The sequence below is a fragment of the Terrapene carolina genome, unplaced genomic scaffold, assembly GCF_002925995.2.
Source record: "Terrapene carolina triunguis isolate 2854851 unplaced genomic scaffold, T_m_triunguis-2.0 Scaffold89, whole genome shotgun sequence".
In the NCBI taxonomy this organism is placed as follows: Eukaryota; Metazoa; Chordata; order Testudines; family Emydidae; genus Terrapene; species Terrapene triunguis.
Window position 1 is genome coordinate 29,460,854 of NW_020664440.1, and position 23,346 is coordinate 29,484,199.

A 23,346-nucleotide genomic window follows, 5' to 3' on the forward strand; every position below is an offset into this window, starting at 1 on the left:
CCCCCACTCTCCCTCCCAACCCAGCCCCCCCACTGTCCCTCCCAACCTTGCTGGCACCCAGCCCCACCCCCATTGTCCCTCCCAACCCTGCTGGCACCCAGTCCCCCCGCCCCATCCCCCACTGTCCCCCAACCCAGCCAGAACCCAATCCCCCTCCCCCACTGTCCCCCAACCCTGCTGGCATCCAACCCCCTGCCTCACCCAGCTGCATCACCCACTGTCCACGCCAACCCCACCAGCACCCAACCCCCATGTCCCACTGGTGTCCCTGTCCCTTCCAGCCCCCAACTTCTGCCCCCCATTCCTTCCTGCACCTCATCCCTCACTGTCTCCCCCACTGGCACCCAACCCCCTGTCCCTGCCAGCCCCCCACTGCTGCCCATCCCCCACTGTGTCCCCCTGTCAGCATCACCTGCCCTCCATCTCCCATCCAATCCCACATCCCCCTATTCCCCACTGCCGCCCCATCACCCAGCCCCTGCTGGCACCAAAACCCATCCCCTACTTGACTCCCTTCCTCCTGGCCCCCCCCAGCTTCTTCCATCCCCCTTCTATCCCCCACGTGCCCCTACTGTGCACTGACTACTAGACCCCACTCCCACCCCCTCACGCCCACGCCCTGACACTACCCCAGATGCACACACCCAGGGAGCTGTCAGCGCACCTAGCGCTCTGTGCCATGTTCCAGCACTGGCTGCAATCCAGCCCAGTTCCCCTCTGCCCCCCATCAGGCCCAGCGGGTGAAATATTGCTTTATGGATCGCAGGATGGACTGGCAACGAGCTAATAATGGAGACACCCAATCAATGTGTCACTGTAATGAACTTGGTGCTGACAACACCCTCCCACCCGCCCGCCTGGGCATCCCCGCCCCACCCCACTGAGGGAGGGGATCTAATGGTTAGAGAAGGGGGATGGGCAGTCAGGACCCCAGGGAATCTATGTTTGGCTCTGGGATGGGAGGGGAGTGGGAGTTGGGACACCTGGGTTCTATCCCACATCTGGGAGGGGAGTGATGACTAGTGGTTAGATCAGCTGCAGTGACTGACACATGGACGACACCTCCATTGCCTGCTAATCCCCCGATCAGTGTGTAAATCCCTCTCGCTCAGTGAATCTGGAAAGGGGGGATTGTTTTCAAAAAATAATTATAATCTGCTTCGGTTTATTTTTATGATCCATCCACCTACTCCTCCCTGGGGAGAGAATGGACGGCGGAGAATGGGACTGGGACAGGATTCATTAGCTCTAATGGATTGAGATCTGTAATAGGATTGGAGGCCTGAAGGGGGATGGCCAACCGGGTTAGGGTCTCTATTCCCCAGCAGCCCCCAGCTGTGGGGGATGTGGGCACTTGTGTGCATTCAAACAGCCAGCGCTATGCGGGGTGGGGATGCCAGTGGGTTTATCCTCTAGCAGAAGGATGGTGGCCCAGGTCCCTGGACTATCCCTGTTAAACAAAGAATTTAGTCTCTGGCTTCTTTGTGGCAGGACAGCAAAGGGAGATGTCTATCTAGTGGGCTGGGAATCAGGACTCCTGGGTTCTATTCCCAGATCTGGGTGGGGAGTGGGGTCTAGTGGTTAGAGCAGGAGGGCTGGGAGCCAGAATTCCTGGGTTATATTCCCACCTCTGCCACTAACCTCCTAGGGCAAGTCCCTTCCCCCTCAGTGCCTGTTTCCCTCTCCCACCCTTTGTCCACTTAGACTGTGAGAGCTCAGGGGCAGGGACCATCTCTCCCTATGTCTGCAGCACCCCCGACAGGGCCCTGACCTCAGTGGGTGGCCTCTCGATGCTCCTGCAATATCTGTAAGGACCCCCATCACCTTCCAGGGATCATCAGCTGGGATTTGGATAGGGTGACCAGACGTCCCCGATAAAATTGGGACCGTCCCGATTTTTAGGTGTTTGTCCCTCGTCCCGACCGATCTCTGGTCGGGACGCAATTTGTCCCAATATTTGGCTCCGCCGGCATTTTTTTTTTTTTTTTTCTCTGCCGGCTGCCCCCCCTCCCCCCCCCCGTCCCGATATTTTCTTCCTCTCATCTGGTCACCCTAGATTTGGACCTTCAGCCCCGAAATCTCTTAGGCTAAGGGTATTATGTTGGTAGCAGTAACAGGGCAGTTAACCATTTATGTTGACCGCCCCCCAGTGGCAGTAGGCGGAACTGCACCCTGCCATGCCCAGCGGTGACATTACTGGTGGGACTGTGCCCCTGACTGTATTGCTTGATGCCAGGATAACCTTTTGCCTCCTCTCTGCCTTGCAGTGGACGGGTGCATTCACCGGGCTGCCGGGGAGCTGCTCAAAGAGGAATGCCGATCCCTGAACGGGTGTGAGACAGGGAAAGCCAAGCTCAGCTGTGGATACCGGCTCCCAGCCAAATGTGAGTGTCACCGGCCGGGGGCCTTGTCTGTAGCATCCGTTGGGTCTAGCAGGCCAGGCTGCAGTGCTGTGGCTTGGTGGTGCCGGGGCCGCGCCCATTGCTGCTTTGTGCAGCGCACAGGACGTCACAGGTTCAGCTCCCCAGGGAATCAGGTGCAGAAGGGGTGGCCCGTTGAAGAGAAAGGCTGGCCCACTGGGTAGAGGGATAGCCAGAGGCTTAGGAGAGACAGGTTCAAATTCCTGTTCAGCCCTAGGCTTCCTGTAGGACCCTGGACAAATCATCGTGCCTCAGTTTCCCATCTGTATAACAGGGATAACAGCACTGCCCGGCCTCACACATTACAGTGTGTGTGTGGAGGGGGCGGGGAATTGAGGAGACATGTATCTCAATTGCTCTGATTCTCCGGTTTAGGTACCTGACACAGAGAGATCTGGGTCTCTGACTCTGTGCAGTCACTGGACATACTGGTGTAAACACTCCTGGGTAGCACTTTGCCCGGCACAGATGTGGCAGGAGAAGCAGGGCGCAGATGCCCAGAGCTGGGCAGAGTGTGTCTGTGTGAATTCAGCAGGAGACCTGAGTCCCAGCAAGTCAGCTGGTTGCTTATACAGCCCCTGTGTGACAGACACGCCTAAACTTCTGCACATGTACACACACACATTGGTCCTGCACATACACCCACCCCTGCCTGCATGTTCACACCTGCACAACACACAATCCCAGAGGTGCATGCACAGGCTGTCAACACACACAGATGTGTACACCCACCCCCGAGTTTCAGCACCTGCACGCCAGCAAAAGCACATGTGGAAAACAAGCTGCGTCTGGGGGGATTTGCCTCATTGAGCCCCAGAGAGATGTGGCAGAAACAGCCCCGCGCTGCCTGGTGCCATCCCTCAGTGGGGGGAGCTGGGCCGGCTGGGGGCCAGCTGGAGGGGGCTGGCGAGAGAATCCCAGCTCTGAATGGGAGCGGAGCACTGGGAAATCTGGTTGGGGGTGATTGGGTGTGGATGGGAGGGGGTCCTGGTGTGTGTGTATGAAATGGGGTGTGTGTAAAGCTGGGTCAGGTTGGCTGTGTGGGTGGATCTGTCAGATTGTGGACTTGGGGGGTGTCAGGTTGTGGAGTTGGGATGGGTGCGAGAAGCAGCGTGATCCTCCCCCTGCGTTTCGGAGCCAGCCCCATGGTGATGCACCGCAGTGGCCCAGCCAGCTGCTCTGCTGTGCTCATCAAGGGAAGGCGGGGCCACATCCATATACCCAGCCAGGCCCTCGGGTCAGGAGGCCTGCAAGGCAGACCATGTCTGGGGGCTGCTCTAATCACCAGGCCGCACTCCCTTCCAGGAGTCTAGCTCCCAGCCCCCTGCTTTAACCACTGGACTCCATTCCCTTCCCAGAGCTGGGCGTGACCCCAAGAGTCCTGGCTCCCTGTTCTAAAGCCCTTCCTGTCATTCCTTGTGAATTTGCTGCCTTCCAGTGACATCTTGTGGCAAGTAGTTCCACAGCTTATTGTGTGTGTGACTGTGTGCATAAAAAGCAGTGTGTGTGTGACTGTGTGTAGAGCAGCATGTGTGTAAAGCAGTGTGCACCTCAAGTGGGTCAGTGTGTATGGAAAGCAGTACTTCTGCATGTGTAAAGCTGGGGGTGTGTGTAAAGCAGGCGTGGGCAGGGTTCCCCAGTGTCACCCCCATGCTGTACCCCTGGGGGTCTGTCCTTCACTGCCATCAGAGAACTTTGGATTGAGGAGACCCCAGGTAGCTGGTGACTCCCCACCCCCGAGCTGTGCATTCCCCCCCAGAGCAGAGGCACAGAGAGCTGGGGTCCCCACCATGATCCGGCTGGAAGGGAGGGGGCAGGAATGAGATCTGCCAGGGAAGGGGGGGTTGTTCTCAACTCCTCCCCCGAAGTCTCACCAGCTGCATCGCAGAATGACGTGCAACTGACGCCTGGGAGAGGGGGCCATGCACAGCATCATGCGCTCTGCCCGGGGGGCTCCCCAGCAGGGCATTGCAATGTGGGGGGTTGCAACCCCACTGGGTTATTGCAAATGGCTGGAGTCTTTGTGCTGAGCCCAGCCCAGAGGGTGGGGCACTGGACTGGGAGTCAGGATGCCTGAGTTCTATTGCCATTTACCTTGGGCAAGTCCATTCCCCTCTGTGCAACTCTGTTTTCCCACCCAGTCCCTGTGTATTTAGATTGTAAGCTCTTCTGGTTAAGGACTGTTGACTGAGATCAGGGCCCCATTGTGCCAGGCGCTGCACAGTCCCCGACTGAGATCAGGGCCCCATTGTGCCAGGCACTGCACACACCGCGACCGAGATGTTACACACACTGTGATATCATACACACTCCTTCCCATCCCGCCCTCTCACAGACACGCACACTGGGTGCAGGAAGGTCTCAGCCGATGCTGATCTGCAAGGCCCGTTGGGACAGGCAGTGAGGGAAGGAGATGCCCCCCGTTGTTCCCTGCAGCACAGCTCCTCCCAACACCATCCTGGGGCAGAGGGGCCAGTGCTGACAGTGAGTGGGGAGAGCGCCTCCTACTGAACCCCCCCCTGCACCCTGCAGCTCCTTACAGCCCCCCACCCAGCACCACCTGCAGCGTTGGGGAGATCTGTCGTGCAGGCCCCTGGCTGCTGGCCATGCGTGTTATCAATAACATCCCGGAGGGGGGGGAGTGAACAGCACTCTATTTATCAGGCTAATATTATAGACAAGAGCAGCAAATGCAAAGTGCTATCGACCGGGCTGTCAGGGAGAGGCATGATGTGGGGCAGGCAGCGATACTCTGTGCAAATGGCGGGGGCAGGGGAGTGGTAGGGTTGTGATCACACACACACTGATCTCACACACATTGATCTCACACTCACACACTGATCTCACATACACTGATCTCACACTCACACACTGATCTCACACATATTGATCTTACACACTAATCACACACACACACAGATCTCACACACACTGATCTCAACTCACACATTGATCTCACAGACTGATCTCACAGACTGATCTCAACTCACACACTGATCTCACACACACTGATCTCACACTCACACATTGATCTCACACTCACACACTGCTCTTACACACATTGATCTTACACAAACTGATCTCACACACACACACTGATCTCACACACATTGATCTTACACAAACTGATCACACACACTGATTTCAGACACACTGATCTCACACACACTGGTCTCGACTCACACTGATCCCACACACATTGATCTCACATACACTGATCTCAAACACACACATCTATATCACACCCACTGATCTCAACTCACACACTGATCTCACACACATTGATCTTACACACTGATCACACACACACAGATTTCTCACACACTGATCTCAACTCACACACTGATCTCACACACATTGATCTTACACAAACTGATCTCACACACACTGATCTCAAACACACACATCTATATCACACCCACTGATCTCAACTCACACACATTGATCTCACACACATTGATCTTGCACACTGATCACATGCACTGCACACTCACACACTGATCTCACACACATTGATCTCACACACACACTGATCTTGACTCACACTGATCCCACACACATTGATCTTACACAAACTGATCTCACAGTCACACACTGATCTCAGACTGGTGGTTCGGTTCAATCCAGAGAGCCGGATAATGGATACTCAGCTCTACGGGGTTCTACTGTATACCAATAAAAATTGTATTCAACTGATACCTGTATATATTGTGGCAGGAGAACTAAAGTTCTGTGTTTAATTTTAATCATGGAAAAACAACGATTTCTATGTTTTTTTATCAGAGAATTTTGGCTTTTTTATCATGGAAAACTAGGATCCCTGCTGATCACACATGCCAATCTCACACACTGATCATGCACACATGCACACATAGAGATCACATGCACTGATTTCACACACAAGCACACACTGATCTCACCCTCTGATCACACACACTGATATTACACACACACACACTGATCACACACATACTGATTACATACACATGCTGATCTCCCATGCACACACATTGATCACTCTCACACACTGATCTAACACACACTGACGGGGGGAGGGATAGCTCAGTGGTTTGAGTGTTGGCCTGCTAAACCCAGGGTTGTGAGCTCAGTCTTTGAGGGGGCCATTTAGGGAACTGGGGTAAAAAAATCTGTCTGGGGATTGGTCCTGCTTTGAGCAGGGGGTTGGACTAGATGATCTCCTGAGGTCCCTTCCAACCCTGATATTCTATGATTCTATGACACACACACTGATCTCTCTCCCTCTCTCTCTCACAAACACACACACACTGGTCTCACACAGACACATTGATAACACACGCTGATCTCACACCCACACAGATATCTCTCTCACACACACACACACACACACACACTCTGCAAACCAGCTCCTGGAGGGAGTCCCCAGCCCCAGAGCTTGTCGGGGTGGGTGGGGGAGGGGATGGATGGAGCCGGGGGATATGGCAGGGGATATGGCGAGGAGAAGGGACAGGCAGGCATGTAGGGGAGGGGTGGGTGCATCCAGAATCAACCCAGAGCAAAATCTAATACGATGCACAAATAACATGATGGGGCCAGTAAATAACTAGGGCAGAGAGAGACACACCCCCACTCCGCCAGAAGGAATAGGGTAGGGTCCTGAACCCCCCATGGCCCTGCACCCCTTGTGCTCCCTGCACTGCCTCCCTGTGTCCCCTGCATGGCCACTCTGTGCTCTCTGCGTCCCTGTGCCACCTGCACCCCCTGTTCCCCCTGCACTGCCCCTCTGTGCCCTCTGCACCCCCTGTGTCCCCTCCACTACCACTCTGTACCCCCTGAACTGCCCCTCTGTGCCCCCTGTGCCCTCTTGGCTCTTCCGCACCTGCGGTGTCACAGGGGTCCCCCTATGGCCCCATCCTGGCACTCTCCACTCCCCGCCTGGTCCATCCCTTGCATTGGGAAGGGAGTGGGGTCTAGTGGTTAGAGCACCTGGCAGTATATCGCCTGCCCCAACGAGGCTGGGGGGTTGGTTCCCCTCCCACCCTGGCCTTTGTCCACTGCACGTGCCCCTCCCAGCCATGTCTCCCCCTTGCAGCCTTGAAAAGGACCCCTCCTGCCAAGCCTCCCCATCTCCCTGCTGGGACTGAATGTCCCACACAGCTCGGCTCTCCCTGTGGCTGGTGTCCGGGAGCCCGTTCTCTGTGCCCGTAGGGCTGGGGAGTTCCTAGAGCCCCCAGTGCCAGGGACAGAAACCTGGGCCTCACCTCACCCCCACCCCCTGCAGTGCTGCCCTCAGAGCTGGTGCCTGCTCTGTGCTGCAGGGGTGCTGTGCCCTCCCAGAGCTGGCCGCAGCCTCACAGCACAAGGGGGTGCTGTGCTACAGGTAGTGGGCTGGGCGGCTCAGCAGGGTGCTGGATCCCAGGAGAAACAGCTGCCCCCCCCCCCACCATAAACCTCGCTCCCTTACCTGACAGCATGTCTGCTCCTGCTGCCACATCTGTACCTCAGGGGGATTTAGGGAGCCACCATTAAAACACAGCAGCATGCTCCCAAAAGACCCTACAATAACAAAGCAGCTGAGCCTCAGAGCTCCCAATACACCCTGCTACACTGGGGCCCTGATCTAAGTCAGGGTCTGGGCAGCGCCTGGCACAATGGAGCCCTGATCTCAGTCAGGGTCTGGGCAGTGCCCGGCCCAACGGGGCCCCACTCACGCTGGAACAACTGGCATTTACACAAGCAGCAGGACTGGGCCCCTCAGCCCCTGCCCCAGGGACACAGCAAGACAACAGCAGCCAGGCAGCCTGGGCTGAATGGAGCCAGCACCTCCCTGGGTGGTACGAGTCACGTCCAGAGCCCACAGGCTGCTGGGGTCTGTCAGAGTGTGTGTGTGTGGGGGGAGGGACTGGGAGCCAGGACTCCTGGGCTCTGTGCCTGGCTCCAGGTAGGATCAAGTGGGTCAGAGCAGGGGGCTGGGATTCAGGACTCCTGGGTTCCACCCAGATTGGGCAAAGGTTAGGAAGGGCTCTGCATCCCATGCTGCCCCCAAGAGAGCATAGCCAGGCCTGGGGGTGGGCAGCAGCTGGGGAAGGGGCAGGGGGCACTGGGGGATCTTGTCAAGACATTTCCAGACCCGGGTTTAAGATCAAACCAGTCCCAGGGCCAGGTGGGCGCAGGACATGGGGAGAAAAGACTGCTCTGACCTTTGCTAGGCTCTGGCTCAGCACTCGCTGCATGTGTGTGTCAGGAATATGAAGTAGATGGGATGGTCCCCAGTCCCTGCAGCTCCCACCTCCCATGCCCCAGCTTCAAATCCAACCCTCTGTCACTCATGCAATGAGCTGCCAGGTCTCTGTTGTCAGCGTTGCAGTTCAGTTCAATTGGTTGTCAATGCTCAGGGGCTGTGGGTCGGGGTTAAGGGGCCCCGGCAGAGCTGCGGGGGAGCCCGGGGCTGGAATAGTTGCGGGGGGGGCTCTCTGTTCATGACTCGGTGACCTTGGGGGGAGGGGAAGGTGGCCAGGCTGTGGGTAAGATTACCCCCCCCCCCTCGTGCGCAGGGTTGGCAAGGCTGATCCTTGATTCCCAGCGTTCTGTGCCATGTGTGTGAATGTCCCACACCCCACCCCGGCCCCGAGCAGTGTCCAGCATTCTTGTCTGCCATGGAGACGGGCGAAGAGAGCATGATGGGAGGGGGATCACCCAGTGGGGGCTCATTAATATCCGTCCCTGTCCAGGGACCGCGGGATGAAGAGACAGACGCAGCAGCAGGAGGGATGCCCGAGGGCCAGGCGGCCTGGTGGCATTGCCTGCAGCAAGCAGAAATGGGGGGCAGAGCTGGGCGGAGGATTTGCTGCTGGTTCCAAAAAGTCTGGGGAGGGGGATTGTTTTGGGTTGAACTGAAAATGAAACTGCGGGGAAGTTTCGGCCAACGAGGAACTCATGGACGGACTTGATGTTTGTTCTCTGCAGATGCTCGGAAAGGGCCAGCCGTTGCCAAGGCCCCAGGCCGTGCAGCCCTGGTTCTCAGGGCATCGGTCACTAACTCCGAGGCCTGATCTAGTCTGGCAGAGTGGGGCCGAGAGCTGGGCAGCCACATGGCACTGTCTGAGACAGGGAGAAATTTGTGACACCGGCGCCAGCCGGGGGTGGGGTGGGGCAGTGAGTGGGGAAATCACCCCGAGACCAGGCACACGGGATGCGTGGGGAGCCCTCCGACCCCCCCAAGCTGGGGTTGGCTCCTCGCACCGGACTGTGTCACATGGGGCACTCAGCACCAGATTTGTGCCCACACGGACCCATCTCACTGGGCCACTCTGGGACCAGAGCCAGGGAGGGCCCGTGGTGGTGAGGGAGACCAGCGGGGGTGTTGGCAATGCAACTGTCACCTTCCAGCTGCCTGGGGAGAGAGGGAGGGACAGATGGAGGGACGTGTCTGGGGATGGGGGAGGGATGGATAGATGTGTGGGATAGAGGAGGGAGGGATAGATGGAAATGTCTGGAGCGGAAGGGAGGGAGGGATAGATGGGAGTGTCTGTGGAGGGAGGGAGGGATAGATGGGAGTGTCTGTGGAGGGAGCCAGGAGGGAGGGAGGGAGGGAGGGATAGATGGGCGTGTCTGTGGAGGGAGGGAGGGAGGGAGGGAGGGATAGATGGGAGTGTCTGTGGAGGGTGGGATGGAGGAATATATAAGGGATGTCTGGTGCGGGAGGGAGGGATAGATGGGGTGTCTGGGGAGGGACGGGGGAGGGATAGATGGAGTGTCTGGTGAGGGAAGGAGGGATAGATGGGGGTGTCTGTGGCAGGGAGTGAGGGATGGGGGTGTCTGGGGAAGGATAGATGGGGGTATCTGAGGAGAGAGGGTGGGAAGATAGATGGGAGTGTCTGGGGAGGGAGGGAGAGATAGATGAGGGTGTCTGGGGTGGGATGGAGGGAGGGATCAGCCCCTTAAAACCATCCCTTGCTGGGCCCAGATTTCACTGCAGCCGGCCCCCTCTCCCTACCCCTTGGCTCAGGGGCACGGGGCTCAGTACCAAATGCAGCCACCAGGCAGCGCTGCTGCCCCCACCCCCAGCTTGTGCCCTGAGCCTGCCCACTGCCAAGTTAGGCTGAATTGGGGCAGCGCATGAATGGAAGACTTTCAGGGGCTGCGGGGCTCAGTAGGGGGTGTTCTCCCCTTGCAGTCAGTTCAGCACTAGGGGATGCTGTGCTGCAGGGCTGTCAGTGTGGCACTAGAGGGCGCTGTGTTGCAGGGCAGGGCTCAGTAGGGGGTCCTCTCCCCTTGCAGTCAGTGCGGTGCTAGGGGGCGCTGTGCTGCAGGGCTCAGTAGGAGGTGCTCTCCCCTCACAGTCAGTGCGGCGCTAGGGGGTGCTGTGCTGCGGGGCGGGGCGCAATAGGAAGTGCTCTCACCTCGCAGTCAGTCCACCACTAGAGGGCGCTGTGCTGCAGGGCGGGGCTCAGTAGGAGGTGCTCTCCCCTCGCAGTCAGTGCGGCGCTAGGGGGCGCTGTGCCGCGGGGCAGGGTGCAGTAGGAGGTGCTCTCCCCTCACAGTCAGTGCAGTGCTAGGGGGCTCTGTGCTGCGGGGCAGGGCGCAGTAGGGGGTGCTCTTCCGTCACTGTCAGTGCATGCCCCAGTCTGGCACTAGGGGGTGCTGTGCTGTGCTGTGCTACGGGGTGAGGGGGTCTTCCTAGCTCTCATCCCCCTGCCTTCCCCCTGTGCAGACGTCATTCACGCAGTGGGTCCCATTGCCCAGGGGGAGCCAAGCGCTGCCCAGGAAAAGGAGCTGGAGAACTGCTACAAGAACAGTCTGAAACTGGCCGTGGAGAACAAACTCCGCACCGTGGTGAGAGAGCCTGGGGGTGCACAAGGGAGGGGCTGGGATTTGCTGGGGGTCACGCAGCTGGGGAGAAGGAGGTTCATGCAAACGGGGAAGAGGTTGTGGAGGGCAGAGGGAGGCGATGCAGGTTGGGAGGGGGAGTTGTATGGAGGGGTGCTTGAGGGACAGTGCTGTGGGTGGGGAGCAATGGGGGAGGGCAGTGGGGGAATGGGGGCAGTGTTGTGGAGGATGGTGCTGGCTGAGGGGGTGGGTACTGGGGGAGCAGCGGTGTGGGGTGGCAGTTGTGTGGGGGATGGGGTGCTGGGGACAGCGGGTGCTGGGGGGGTGGCAGGTGTCTCTCTCACCCACTGTCTGTCTCTCCTCCCAGGCCTTCCCTTGTCTCTCCACGGGCGTGTTCGGTGAGTATAGGGCTGGGCCGGGGGCTTGAGCCCCTCTCCTGGTCTGGGGGCTGGCTCCAGGCCCCAGCTCTGATCCCTGCTGCTCTGCCCCCAGGGTACCCCAGCGATGCCGCGGCCGAGGTCGTCCTGAGGACACTGCGGGAGTGGCTGGAGGTGAACAAGGAGAAGGTGAGGGGAAGTGTGGGTGCCCCCTGCTGGGCGGGGTGGGTCCATGAGCACCTCACTGCCCATGGGAGCATGGGGATGTGAACAGCAGGCGCACGCAGGAGTGCGAGGGAACATGGAGGTGCTGGGGGCATTGTGCACATGGGAGGTGAGCGTTTACATGGGTGTGTGTGAGCATGCACATGAGTGTGAATGGGTTTGTGAGCGTGACGGTGTTTGTGAGCATGCACATGGGTGACTGAATGTGCACGTGTGTGCACATGGGTGTGAGCGGGCCTGTGGCTGTGCTCACACTATTGTGACCTGGGGGATGGGATGGGGGTGATGATCAGGGGAGGAGTTGAGTCTTTTTAGGTCAGGTGCCCAGACCTGCAGCTCTCAGCTCTGCCAACCCTTGACCCACATCCCCGCTCACACCCGGCAGGTTGACCGGCTGGTGATCTGCGTCTTCCAGGAGAAGGATGAGGAGATTTACAAGGAGAAGCTGCCCTTCTACTTTCCCATTGGTATGCTCCCCCCCCGCCCGATCCCCACCCCTCTACCTCCCGATTAGTACGACCTCCCAGACCCTCATTGGTTACGGCTCCCCTGACCTCCACCCCTCTACCTCCCCATTGGTATGGCCCCCCCAGATCCCAATCCCTCTACCTCCCCATTGGTATGGCTCCCCTGACCTCCACCCCTCTACTTCCCCATTGGTATGGCCCCCACAGACCCCCACCCCTCTACTTCCTCACTGGTACAGATCCCCTGACCTCCACCCCTCTACTTCCTCATTGGTACGGCCCCCCCAGACCTCTACTTCCCCATTGGTGCGGCTCCCCCAGACCTCCACCCCTCTACTTCCTCATTGGTATGTCTCCCCAGACCCCCACCCTTCTACTTCCCCATTGGTACGGCCCCACAGAGCCTCACCCCTCTACTTCCCCATTGGTACCCCCCCCCAAACTCTCATCTCTCTACTTCCCCATTGGTACGGTCCCCATGGATCCCCCCTGCAGTTCTCCCAGCCCCTCCAGGACCTCCCCCCCCCAACCCCTGGCCTCCAATCCATCAATTTCCCCTTGGTTCAGCCCCCATAACCCCCCACTCTGACCCTAGGACTCTCCCCAGCCCCCCATTCCTCTAGTTCCCCATTGGTACCGCTCCCCTGCCCCCGATCCCCCCATAGTCCCCCCCACTCTTCCCCCCAACCTCTCCTCACCAGTCTCTCAGGGCTCTCCTGTGACTCCCCTTATCCTGCAGGACCCTCTCAGCCAGCTTAAGAACATAAGAACGGCCGCACTGGGTCAGACCAATGGTCCATCTAGCCCCGTATCCTGTGACAGTGGCCAATGCCAGATGCTTCAGAGGGAATGAACACAAGAGGGCAATTGATGGAGTGATCTATCCCCTGTCGTCCAGTCCCTGCTTCTGGCAGTTAGAGGTTTAGGGACACCCAGAGTGTGGGGTAAATCCCTGACCATCTTGGCTAGTAGCCATTGATGGACATGTCCTCCATGAACTTATCCAATTCCTTTTTGAACCCAGTTAGATTTTTGGCCTTCACAGCATCCCCTGGGAATGAGTTCCATGGGCTGACTGTGCGTTGTGTGAAGAAATACTGCCTTGTGTGTGTTTCAAACCTGCTGCCTGTTAATTTCATTGCATGACCCACTGGTCCTTGTGTTATGGGAAGGGATAAATAACACTTCCCTATTCGCTTTCTCCACACCAGTCATGATTTCATAGACCTCTATCATATCCCCCTAGTCATCTCTTTCCCAAGCTGAGCACTCCCAGTCTTTTCAGTCTCTCATATGGAAGTGGTTCCGTCCCCCTAATCATTTCTGTTGCTCTTCTCTGCACTTTCTCCAATTCTACTACAGGTCTGTCTCATCTTACGCTGGGGTTACGTTCCGCAGTCAGCGCCTAAAACGAAAATCGCGTATAGTCAAAATTACATTGAGTGTAATGGCGGGCGGAATCGCCCACACTACAGAAACAGTATTTAAATTGTTATTTTTCTCTTTTTGTTTTTTTTTTGTTTTGTTTTTGCCAACCACGTAAAGCTGAAATCGCGCATGTTAAATGCGCCTAAGATGCGACAGACCTGTATATCTTTTTTGAGATGGGACAACCAGAACTGCACACAGTATTCAGTGTGTGGATGTACCATGGATTTATCTAGTGACATTATGATATTTTCTGTTTTATCATCATATATATATATGATATATGATTATCAGAATATGATATATTCTGTTTTATTTATTACCATTTTCCAATGGTTCCTAACATTCTGTTAGCTTTTTTGATTGCTGCTGCACATTGAGCGGATCGTTTCAGAGAACTAGCCACAATGACTCCAAGATCTCTCTTCAGTGGTAACAGCTAATTTAGACCCCATCATTTTTGTACAGTAGGGATTATGTTTTCCAATGTGTATTATTTTGCATTTGTCGACATTGAATTTCATCTGCCATTTTGTTGCTCAGTCACCCAGTTTTGTGAGATCCCTTTGTAACTCTTCATTCAGTCCAAAGCTGACCGCGATCTTGAGTAGTCTAGTATCATCTGCAAATTTTGCCACCTCCCTGTTCACCCCCTTTTCAAAATCACTTATGAATATGTTGAACCACACTGGTCCCAGTACAGATCTTTGGGGGACCCTGCCACTTCCTGCTCTCCATTGTGAAAACTGATGATTGATTCCTACCCTTTGTTCCCTGTCTTGTAACCAGTTATTGATCTGTGAGGGGACCTTCCCTCTTATCCCCTGACTGCTTACCACTGTTCCCCCTGAGCCCATGCTCTGGGGGACTCCTTCCCCCCAGGACCCCTCCCCCCTGGGCCTTCCCTCACAACCTCCTGACCTGCCCCCACATCGCCCCAACCCCTTCCCATCCTCCAACCTCAAACCCTTCCCCATACAGCACATCGTGGCCCTTCCCCTCCCCCTTGTCCTGCCCCACACAGATTCTGATGGACCTCATGGGCACCCAGGGAGGGTAGATGGGGGTGGTCTCTCCCCTTCCCCCCCCCCCCCGGGCATTGGGTGTGTTTGGGGGGGAATTCCCTGGATTAACTCTCCCCCTTCTCTTCTTTCTAGCCTGATCCTGACCCCATCCCTCCTCCCCTGCGATGGGTAAGCCCAACCCAGCACCGTGTGCAGTGGGGGGAGCTCCCTAACCCCTGAACCCCCCACTCACTAACCCCAGAACCACATTATCTGGGATAGCGGGGGGCACTGAGGGGCACCGGCAGAGCTGGATAAGAGGGGGGGCTGTGGATCAGGACTGAGGGGTACCGGCAGATCTGGGTTAGCAGGGGGGGCCGTGCATCGAGATGGAGGGGCACTGGCAGAGCTGGGATAGCAGGGGGCTGTGGGTCGGGACGGAGGGACACCAGCGGAGCTGGGCTGGGATCCCAGGGCTGGCAAAGCAGGGGGCTGTGGGTTGGGATTGAGGGGCACTGGCAGAGCTGGGGGAGGGAGCCCAAGGCTGGGATTGGGGAGGCTGCTAGTTGGGAATGAGGCACTGATCCCATGGCCACTGGGGGTTGAGTACCAAATGCTGCCTTCCTTCTGCCCCCCTCCCCCCGCCATGCGCCTGCTCCTGGCCTGTTCCCCCGATGCCCCTGGATGCACAGATCTGAGCCCGCATCTTTCTTCCCCCAGACGTCGCCGAGCAGCTGGCAGCCCAGCCCTGAAAGACCCCCCCCAGAGATGCTGCCTGCCCCCCTTCTCGACTGATTGTCCCCCAACCCCCACATTATTGCGCCCGGGAGAGAAAAGACCCTCCCAACTTCAGCACCTTCACTTCCCCCAGTGAGACCCTCCCTCGTTTCCCGCCCAGCTAATAAAGTTATTTGCTTTGAATTATGGTGTTGCTGCTGCTTTCTGGGAGAGTCCCTGTCCCATGGCCCCTGGCTGGGAGCTTCCTTGGGGTTGGGAGGGGCCCGGGTACCGGATCCGAAGCTGGGAGACAGTCTGGGCGGTTCTGACTCTGTCCAGCAGGGGGTGGTAGGGACAGACAGAGAGCTGGGCTTGTTCCCTCCAACAGGGGGCAGCAGGGATCGAGACAAACACAGCATGGGGGGAGGGTTTGGGGTCTGGACAGTTCAGGAATTCAGGGGCACGTGTCCCTCCCCAGGCTCTTCAGCAGGGATGTGCTGCACTCAGGACTCCTGGGGTCTATCCAGGGGGCTGCACTAAATGTCCTAGACCCAGATATTGGTATTTAGGGGGCAGGGACAGTGACCCCAGACTCCAGCTGCCCGAGCCTCCCAGGCAGGGCCCGGCTTTAGGTGACAATGACACACACACACACACACACACAGGTGTGATGGGGGCAGGTTAATGAGGGGGAGGGGCCGGGGTGTGGCTAATCAGGTGCCTTTAAAAGGCTTCTCCAGGCAGGCTCCAGCTGACAGCTAGGGCTGTGGGGCTCCTGGGGAAGGGCTTGTGTAGCTTCTGGAGGGACATGGCTGCTAGGAAGGGCTGGTAACTGTCTAGCAGATAATGGGGGGCTGGCTGGCTTGGAACCCAGTAGTCCTGATTCTCAGCCTCCCCATACACTAGCCCCCCCCCTTCCAGACCTGAGGCTAGAACTTGGGCCTGGAGTCCTGGACCCTTCTGTGCCCTGCCCGGCCTAGCCACAAGACACTGCAGCTGCTCTCCCCGAGAAGGGGGTCTGTCTGTTCCCTTCCCCCATGGCAGGGCTAGCTCCCCCCCCACAGCTGGGGTTGGGAGCTGGCATTCAAAGACACCCCCCCTCCCCATTCACTGTTCTTCTGGGGGCTCCTGTTAGGGGTCAGGATGCCTGGGTTCTGTCCCCAGCATTGTGGGGGAGGTGACCCAGAGGTTGGGGGAAGGGTGTGGAAGCCAGGATTCCTAGATTGTCTCCAGCACTCTGAGTGGGGATGGGGTGCGATGGTTGGGGGGTGGGGGAGAAGGGCTGGGAGTTAGGTAAAGAGACTGGTGCTCCCCTTAAACTCCCTTGAGTGTGGCACTGACTGTGACTGTGCCCCAAGTGCCCTGCCGTGCTGGGTGGGAGGGGAACAGCTGACGCGGGAACATGCTCTTGGGGGTGGGGGCTGTGTGTGCCTCTCTTGGGATCAGGGCTGGCGGTGCAGCCTTGTTAATTAATTTCCTTCACTATCTCTCCTGCTAGGCAGGGGGTGCCCAGCCCCCATTTCCCCGTCACACCTGGCTGGAGCAGGAGACAAAGGCAGCAGCGGAGGCTGTTGGGTAGAATACAGATTAGCTGGGTGAGCAACAGCAGATGCCTCAGTTGGCTGAGGGCTGGGCTAGTGGGGGGGGCCTGCAAGTCAGAAGTGAGGGGCACTAGTGGAACTGGGGGGGGGGTACTGTGGGTTAGGATTGAGGGGCACCAGCAGAGCTGTGGGGGGGGCTAGCAGGAGGCTGTGGGTTAGGATTGAGGGGCACCGGTGGAGTTGTATGTGGGGGCTAATGGGGGGGGTACAGGTCAGGAATGAGGGGTGTGAGCAGAGCTAAGGAGGGGGGCAGAGTGGTGTTCTGAATTAGGGGCTCCCTGCAGCAGGAAGCCAGCTGGCTGCATACCCTGGAAATGGGGGAATCTAGAGGGTCTCGCTGGAGCTGAGTAGGGGACCTGGGGGCAGAGACCAGCCCTAAAAGCCTCTTTTGTTCATCAAGGTGTCTGCCTGAGGGAGGGTTTGGCTGCCCCCTTGGCTGGGCCAGGGCTGGGGAACCACTCACTGGGGGTGTTGCAAGACCCCCGTCCTGGGCAGTGGCTGTTAATACCCAGCACTCTGCAGCCACAGAGCTCATGGGGGAGGAAGCCTGGGACAGGAGCTACATTGCAGGATGAGGGTCCCCATCCTCATCTCCTTTTGCTCTGGGAATATGACAGGGCCTGGGGGTGGGGGGAGGATTCCAGGGTTCCATACTGGTGGGGAGGAAGGTTTTTTGGAGGGGGGCTCAGGATTTCCATGCCTCAGGCTGGGGGAGAATGTCAGGACTGCTGGGTTCTGCAGTGGTGGAGCTGGGGTGGGTGCTAGGACTCTTGGGTTCCACTATGGCAAAAGTAGGGGGGTGGGATGGGGACTCCTGTGCCCCAATTGTGTGGGGCCAGCATTGGGACTCTGGGGTTCTAATTTGGGGGGGAGGAGTTCTGGTGGACCAGAGACACCTGTGGGGCTGGGGTCCTGGTGGCTCAGACACCTAGACCCACAGGTAAAGCTGGAGGACATCTCTTCAGCCAAGAGCTGATTTGCTGAGAAATGCAGTTTGGCCGACCTGAAATCATTGGCAAACTGGTGCCGAGTTCCCTGCCCAGCTTTGGGCACCCGGAGGGCGTAGAAACACTTCAGTAATGTCAACCAGAAGCACTTCACTTTGACCCAGCTCGGCACCTGCTTTGATTCTGAGATATCTGCCCAAGTCTGGGGCGGATAGATGTGCCAAATGTCTGGGTGTGGCGGGGGGGGGGAGGAGCGAGGATCTGCTGTCTAACTTGTAGCCCAGTGGCTTAGGGCGCTTGCCCAGGCGTGGCAGATGGCCCAGTCTCTGCTCAGTCACTGAAGTATTTTAGCCAAAGGGGACCAGCTTCAACAGGCCCAGAGCCCAGTGGCTGGGACAGCTGCCGCATTGTGGGAGACTCGTGTTCAAATCCCTTTCTGCATCGAGCTGGGAGAGAATTGACGTGGGCTCTTCCAGGTGAGGACTCACCCCGGGGCTCAGACTTAGAAGAGAGGCCCTTGCAATCTTCTCCCGCCCCGGGTAGGTGTCCTGCTGGCCTCTTAACAAATGCCCCAAATGGAAAACCTTTGGCTTGTGTCAAAATGCAGCACTTCTGTCTGATCCCGTTTTTTCCAAACTTTTTGTGTAGCTGAGAAATGTTGGTTTTGGTTCAAGCTGAAACAAACGTGTGTGGTGTGTTTGGAGTTGCTGGTAAACTTAAAATAAACAAACAAAAAAACGTATTCACCCAACTCTATCCCCAGGTCCCGAGCGTGTTTCTGTAATCATCTGAGTGCTGAGGTGAGTCTCCTTCCTCCTAGGACAGCTGCAGAGACTGAGCTGTTCTCTGGGCGGGGAAGCACCTTCTGCCCTGTGGACACTTACAAGAGACTGAAATGTTCCCCAGGTGAATGAGGACAGAGTTAAACATCCAGATTTTCACAAACTTCAGTCAGTTCAGGGTGTTGAAGTAGGTCAATTTTGCCCTCTTTAAAAATGTTGTCCAACTAGCTTAAAGTGCCAATCACAACTTTGTGAACCAGAGATTTTCATTATGAAAATGTCATAAGAACGGCCGTGCTGGGTCAGACCCATGGTCCGTCTAGCCCAATCTCCTGTCTTCCAACAGTGGCCACAGCCAGTTGCTTCAGAGAATGAATGCAAGAGAGCAATTGATCAAGCGATCCATCCCGTCGTCCAGTCCCAGTTTCTAGCAGTCAGAGGCTGAGGGACACGCAGACCATGGGACTGCAGCTCTGACCATCTTGGCTAATAGCCATTGATGGACCTAAACTCCAGGAACTTACCTATCGCTTTTTTGAACCCAGTTATAATTTTGGCCTTCACAACCTCATTGGCAATGAGTACTACAGGCTGACTATGTTGTGTGAAGTACTGCCTTATGTTTCTTAAACCTGCTGCCTATTAATTTCACTGGGTTGTGAGAAGGGGTAAATAACATTTCCCTATTCACTGTCTCCACACTATTTGTGATTTTATGGACCTCTGTCATTTCCCCACTTAGTCGTCTGTTTTCCAAGCTGAGCACTCCCAGTCTTTAATCTCTCTTCATATGGAAGCTGTTCCATCCCCCAAATCATTTGTGTTGCCTTTCTCTGTACCTTTTCCAATTCTAATGTATCTTTTTGAGATGGGGCGACCAGAACTACATGCAGCATTCAAAGTGTGGGGGTAGTATGGATTTATGTAGTTGTATTATGACAGTTTTTACTGTCTGTCTGTCCTTCATAATGGGTCCTAACATTGTTAGCTTTTTTTTTTTTTTTTTACTACTGCTGCACACTGAGCAGATGTGGCTTGTTCTCTGAAAACAATGACTCCAAGATCTCTCGAGTGGTAACAGCTAATTTAGACCCCATCATTTTTGTATAGTAGGATTATGTTTTCCAATGTGTATTACTTGGCATTTGTCAACATTGAATTTCATCTGCCATTTTGTTGCCCAGTCACCCAGTTTTGTGAGATCCCTTTGTAACACTTAGTTTAGTCCAAAGCTGACCGCGATCTTGAGTAGTCTAGTATCATCTGCCCACCTCACTGATCACCCTCTTTTCCAAATCACTTATGAATATGTTGAACCACACTGGTCCCAGTACAGATCTTTGGGGGACCCTGCCACTTCCTGCTCTCCATTATGAAAACTGATGATTGATTCCTACCCTTTGTTCCCTGTCTTGTAACCAGTTATTGATCTGTGAGGACCTTCCTTCTCATCCAGTGAGTACCATCTGGTCCTGGTGACTTATTACTGTATAATTTAGTAACTTGTTCCAAACCCACTTCCTATCAACACCTCAATCTGGGACAGTTCCTCAGATTTGTCACTGAAAAAGAATGGCTCGGGTGTGGGGACGTCCCTCAGAACCTCTGCAGCAAAGACTTATGCAAAGAAGTTATTAAGCTTCTCCACAATAGCCTTGTCTTCCTTGAGTGCTGCTTTAGCACCTCGATCCTCCAGCGGTTTGGCAGGCTTCCTGCTTCTAATGTACTTCAACTTTTTAGCTGTTAATTTTTGTGTCTTTTGCTAGTTGCTCTTCGAGTTGTCTTGTATCTAATTATACTTTTACACTTGACCAGCCAGAGTTTGTTCCTTTCTATTTTTCTCACTTGGATTTGACTTCCAACTTTCAAAGAATGCTTCTTTGCCTCTAATTGCCTCTTACTCGGCTGTTAGCCATGGTGGCATTTTTTGATCCTCTTACTGATTTTCTATTTTTGAAGGTGAGGGGGGTGGCAGTGGCAATACATGTAGCTTGAGCCTCTGTTATGGTGTTTTAAAGTAGTTTCCATGCAGTTTGCAGGCACTTTGCTCTTGTGACTGTTCCTTTTAATTGCTGTTTTTAATTACTTGTTTTTGAGTAGTTCCCCTTTTTGAACTTAAATGCTTCTGGGGTGGGTTTCTTTGATATTTCTGCCCTACAGGGATGTTAATTTAATCACCTTATGGTCAGGATTACTGAGCAGTTCAGCTATAGTGACCTCTTGGACTAGATCCCGTGCACCACTTTGTATCGAACCAAGCATTGCCTAAGCTGCTGTGAGTAGCAGTCATTACGGCATCTAGAAATGTTCTCTCAGTATCCCATGCCGAGGGAACACGTTCCCAGTCAACACAAAGAGAGTTGAATTCCTCCATTGTGGGGTTTTCTGTTTGTATAGCCTCTCATTTCCCTGAGATTATGTAATCACTCTCCTGGTCAGGATTATATGCCTACTCTTATTATTCAAGCATAGACATTCTGCCCATAGAGATTCCATGGTACAGTTTGATTCAAGATTATCACCTTATTGGAGTCTGACTTTTTTAGCATGGTACCATTCCCCCACCAGCATGGCCTACTGGCCTACTTATCAAATTGGTCCATATTTACTCATCTGCCTTCATGTGATGTGATTGACGGGGACTTTTTTCATTTGACCATTTCTCTTCAGCTCCTACCTATATGTTATCAACGTCTATCCCCCCCTCTTTCCTAGGAGATTTACCCCTCTAATAAATCCTCTCCTAAGGGATGTGTCTGGCTGAATCACACACTGGCTCTCCCCCAGCCCTTACTCTAAAAAACTCCTTTAAGACCTCTACTACTATTAAACTAGGTTCGACGGGGACAGGTGAGCAAAGCCCACAGGTAAGTGGGGAACATGGAGACCTGGGAGATGGGTCGGAAATAGGAGGGAGCGTGGGCCATAATGGCAGAGAGAAAGGAGGGTCAGGGCAAAACTGGGAGGCAAGATCAAATCAGTATCTTAGATGCCTATATACAAATGCGAGAAGTATGGGTAATAAGCAGGAAGAACTGGAAGTGCTAATAAATAAATACAACTATGACATTGTTGGCATCACTGAAACTTGGTGGAATAATACACGATTGGAATGTTGGTGTGGATGGGTCCAGCTTGCTCAGGAAGGATAGACAGGGGAAAAAGGGAGGAGGTGTTGCCTTATATATTAAAAATGTACACACTTGGACTGAGGTAGAGATGGACATAGGAGACGGAAGTGTTGAGAGTCTCTGGGTTAGGCTAAAAGGGGTAAAAAACAAGGGTGATGTCATGCTAGGAGTCTACTACAGGCCACCTAACCAGGTGGAAGAGGTGGATGAGGCTTTTTTTAAACAACTAACAAAATCATCCAAAGCCCAAGATTTGGTGGTGATGGGGGACTTCAACTATCCGGATATATGTTGGGAAAATAACACAGCGGGGCACAGACTATCCAACAAATTCTTGGACTGCATTGCAGACAACTTTTTATTTCAGAAGGTTGAAAAAGCTACTGGGGGGAAGCTGTTCTAGACTTGATTTTAACAAATAGGGAGGAACTCGTTGAGAATTTGAAAGTAGAAGGCAGCTTGGGTGAAAGTGATCATGAAATCATAGAGTTTGCAATTCTAAGGAAGGGTAGAAGGGAGAACAGCAAAATAGAGACAATGGATTTCAGGAAGGCGGATTTTGGTAAGCTCAGAGAGCTGATAGGTAAGGTCCCATGGGAATCAAGACTGAGGGGAAAAACAACTGAGGAGAGTTGGCAGTTTTTCAAAGGGACACTATTAAGGGCCCAAAAGCAAGCTATTCCGCTGGTTAGGAAAGATAGAAAATGTGGCAAAAGACCACCTTGGCTTAACCACGAGATCTTGCATGATCTAAAAAATAAAAAGGAGTCATATAAAAAATGGAAACTAGGACAGATTACAAAGGATGAATATAGGCAAACAACACAGGAATGCAGGGGCAAGATTAGAAAGGCAAAGGCACAAAATGAGCTCAAACTAGCTAAGGGAATAAAGGGGAACAAGAAGACTTTTTATCAATACATTAGAAGCAAGAGGAAGACCAAAGACAGGGTAGGCCCACTGCTTAGTGAAGAGGGAGAAACAGTAACAGGAAACTTGGAAATGGCAGAGATGCTTAATGACTTCTTTGTTTCGGTCTTCACCGAGAAGTCTGAAGGAATGCCTAACATAGTGAATGCTAATGGGAAGGGGGTAGGTTTAGCAGATAAAATAAAAAAAGAACAAGTTAAAAATCACTTAGAAAAGTTAGATGCCTGCAAGTCACCAGGGCCTGATGAAATGCATCCTAGAATACTCAAGGAGCTAATAGAGGAGGTATCTGAGCCTCTAGCTATTATCTTTGGAAAATCATGGGAGACGGGAGAGATTCCAGAAGACTGGAAAAGGGCAAATATAGTGCCCATCTATAAAAAGGGAAATAAAAACAACCCAGGAAACTACAGACCAGTTAGTTTAACTTCTGTGCCAGGGAAGATAATGGAGCAAGTAATTAAGGAAATCATCTGCAAACACTTGGAAGGTGGTAAGGTGATAGGGAA

The 23,346-nt window shown here is 54.6% G+C and overlaps 1 protein-coding gene across 2 annotated transcripts in view; it reads left to right on the forward strand.

The window, feature by feature from the left end:
- The window catches only part of MACROD1 (mono-ADP ribosylhydrolase 1), a 194,753-nt gene extending 179,103 nt beyond the window's left edge, over nucleotides 1-15,650 (forward strand). For both annotated transcript variants that reach the window (XM_026650331.2, XM_026650332.2), the window contains 7 exons: nucleotides 2,268-2,384; nucleotides 11,113-11,234; nucleotides 11,596-11,626; nucleotides 11,721-11,794; nucleotides 12,216-12,297; nucleotides 14,883-14,918; nucleotides 15,450-15,650. In XM_026650331.2, coding sequence (XP_026506116.1) covers nucleotides 2,268-2,384; nucleotides 11,113-11,234; nucleotides 11,596-11,626; nucleotides 11,721-11,794; nucleotides 12,216-12,297; nucleotides 14,883-14,887 — 431 coding nt within the window. In that variant the 3' untranslated portion in view covers nucleotides 14,888-14,918; nucleotides 15,450-15,650. The remainder of the gene's footprint in view (nucleotides 1-2,267; nucleotides 2,385-11,112; nucleotides 11,235-11,595; nucleotides 11,627-11,720; nucleotides 11,795-12,215; nucleotides 12,298-14,882; nucleotides 14,919-15,449) is intronic.
- The last annotated feature ends 7,696 nt before the right edge of the window (nucleotides 15,651-23,346 follow it).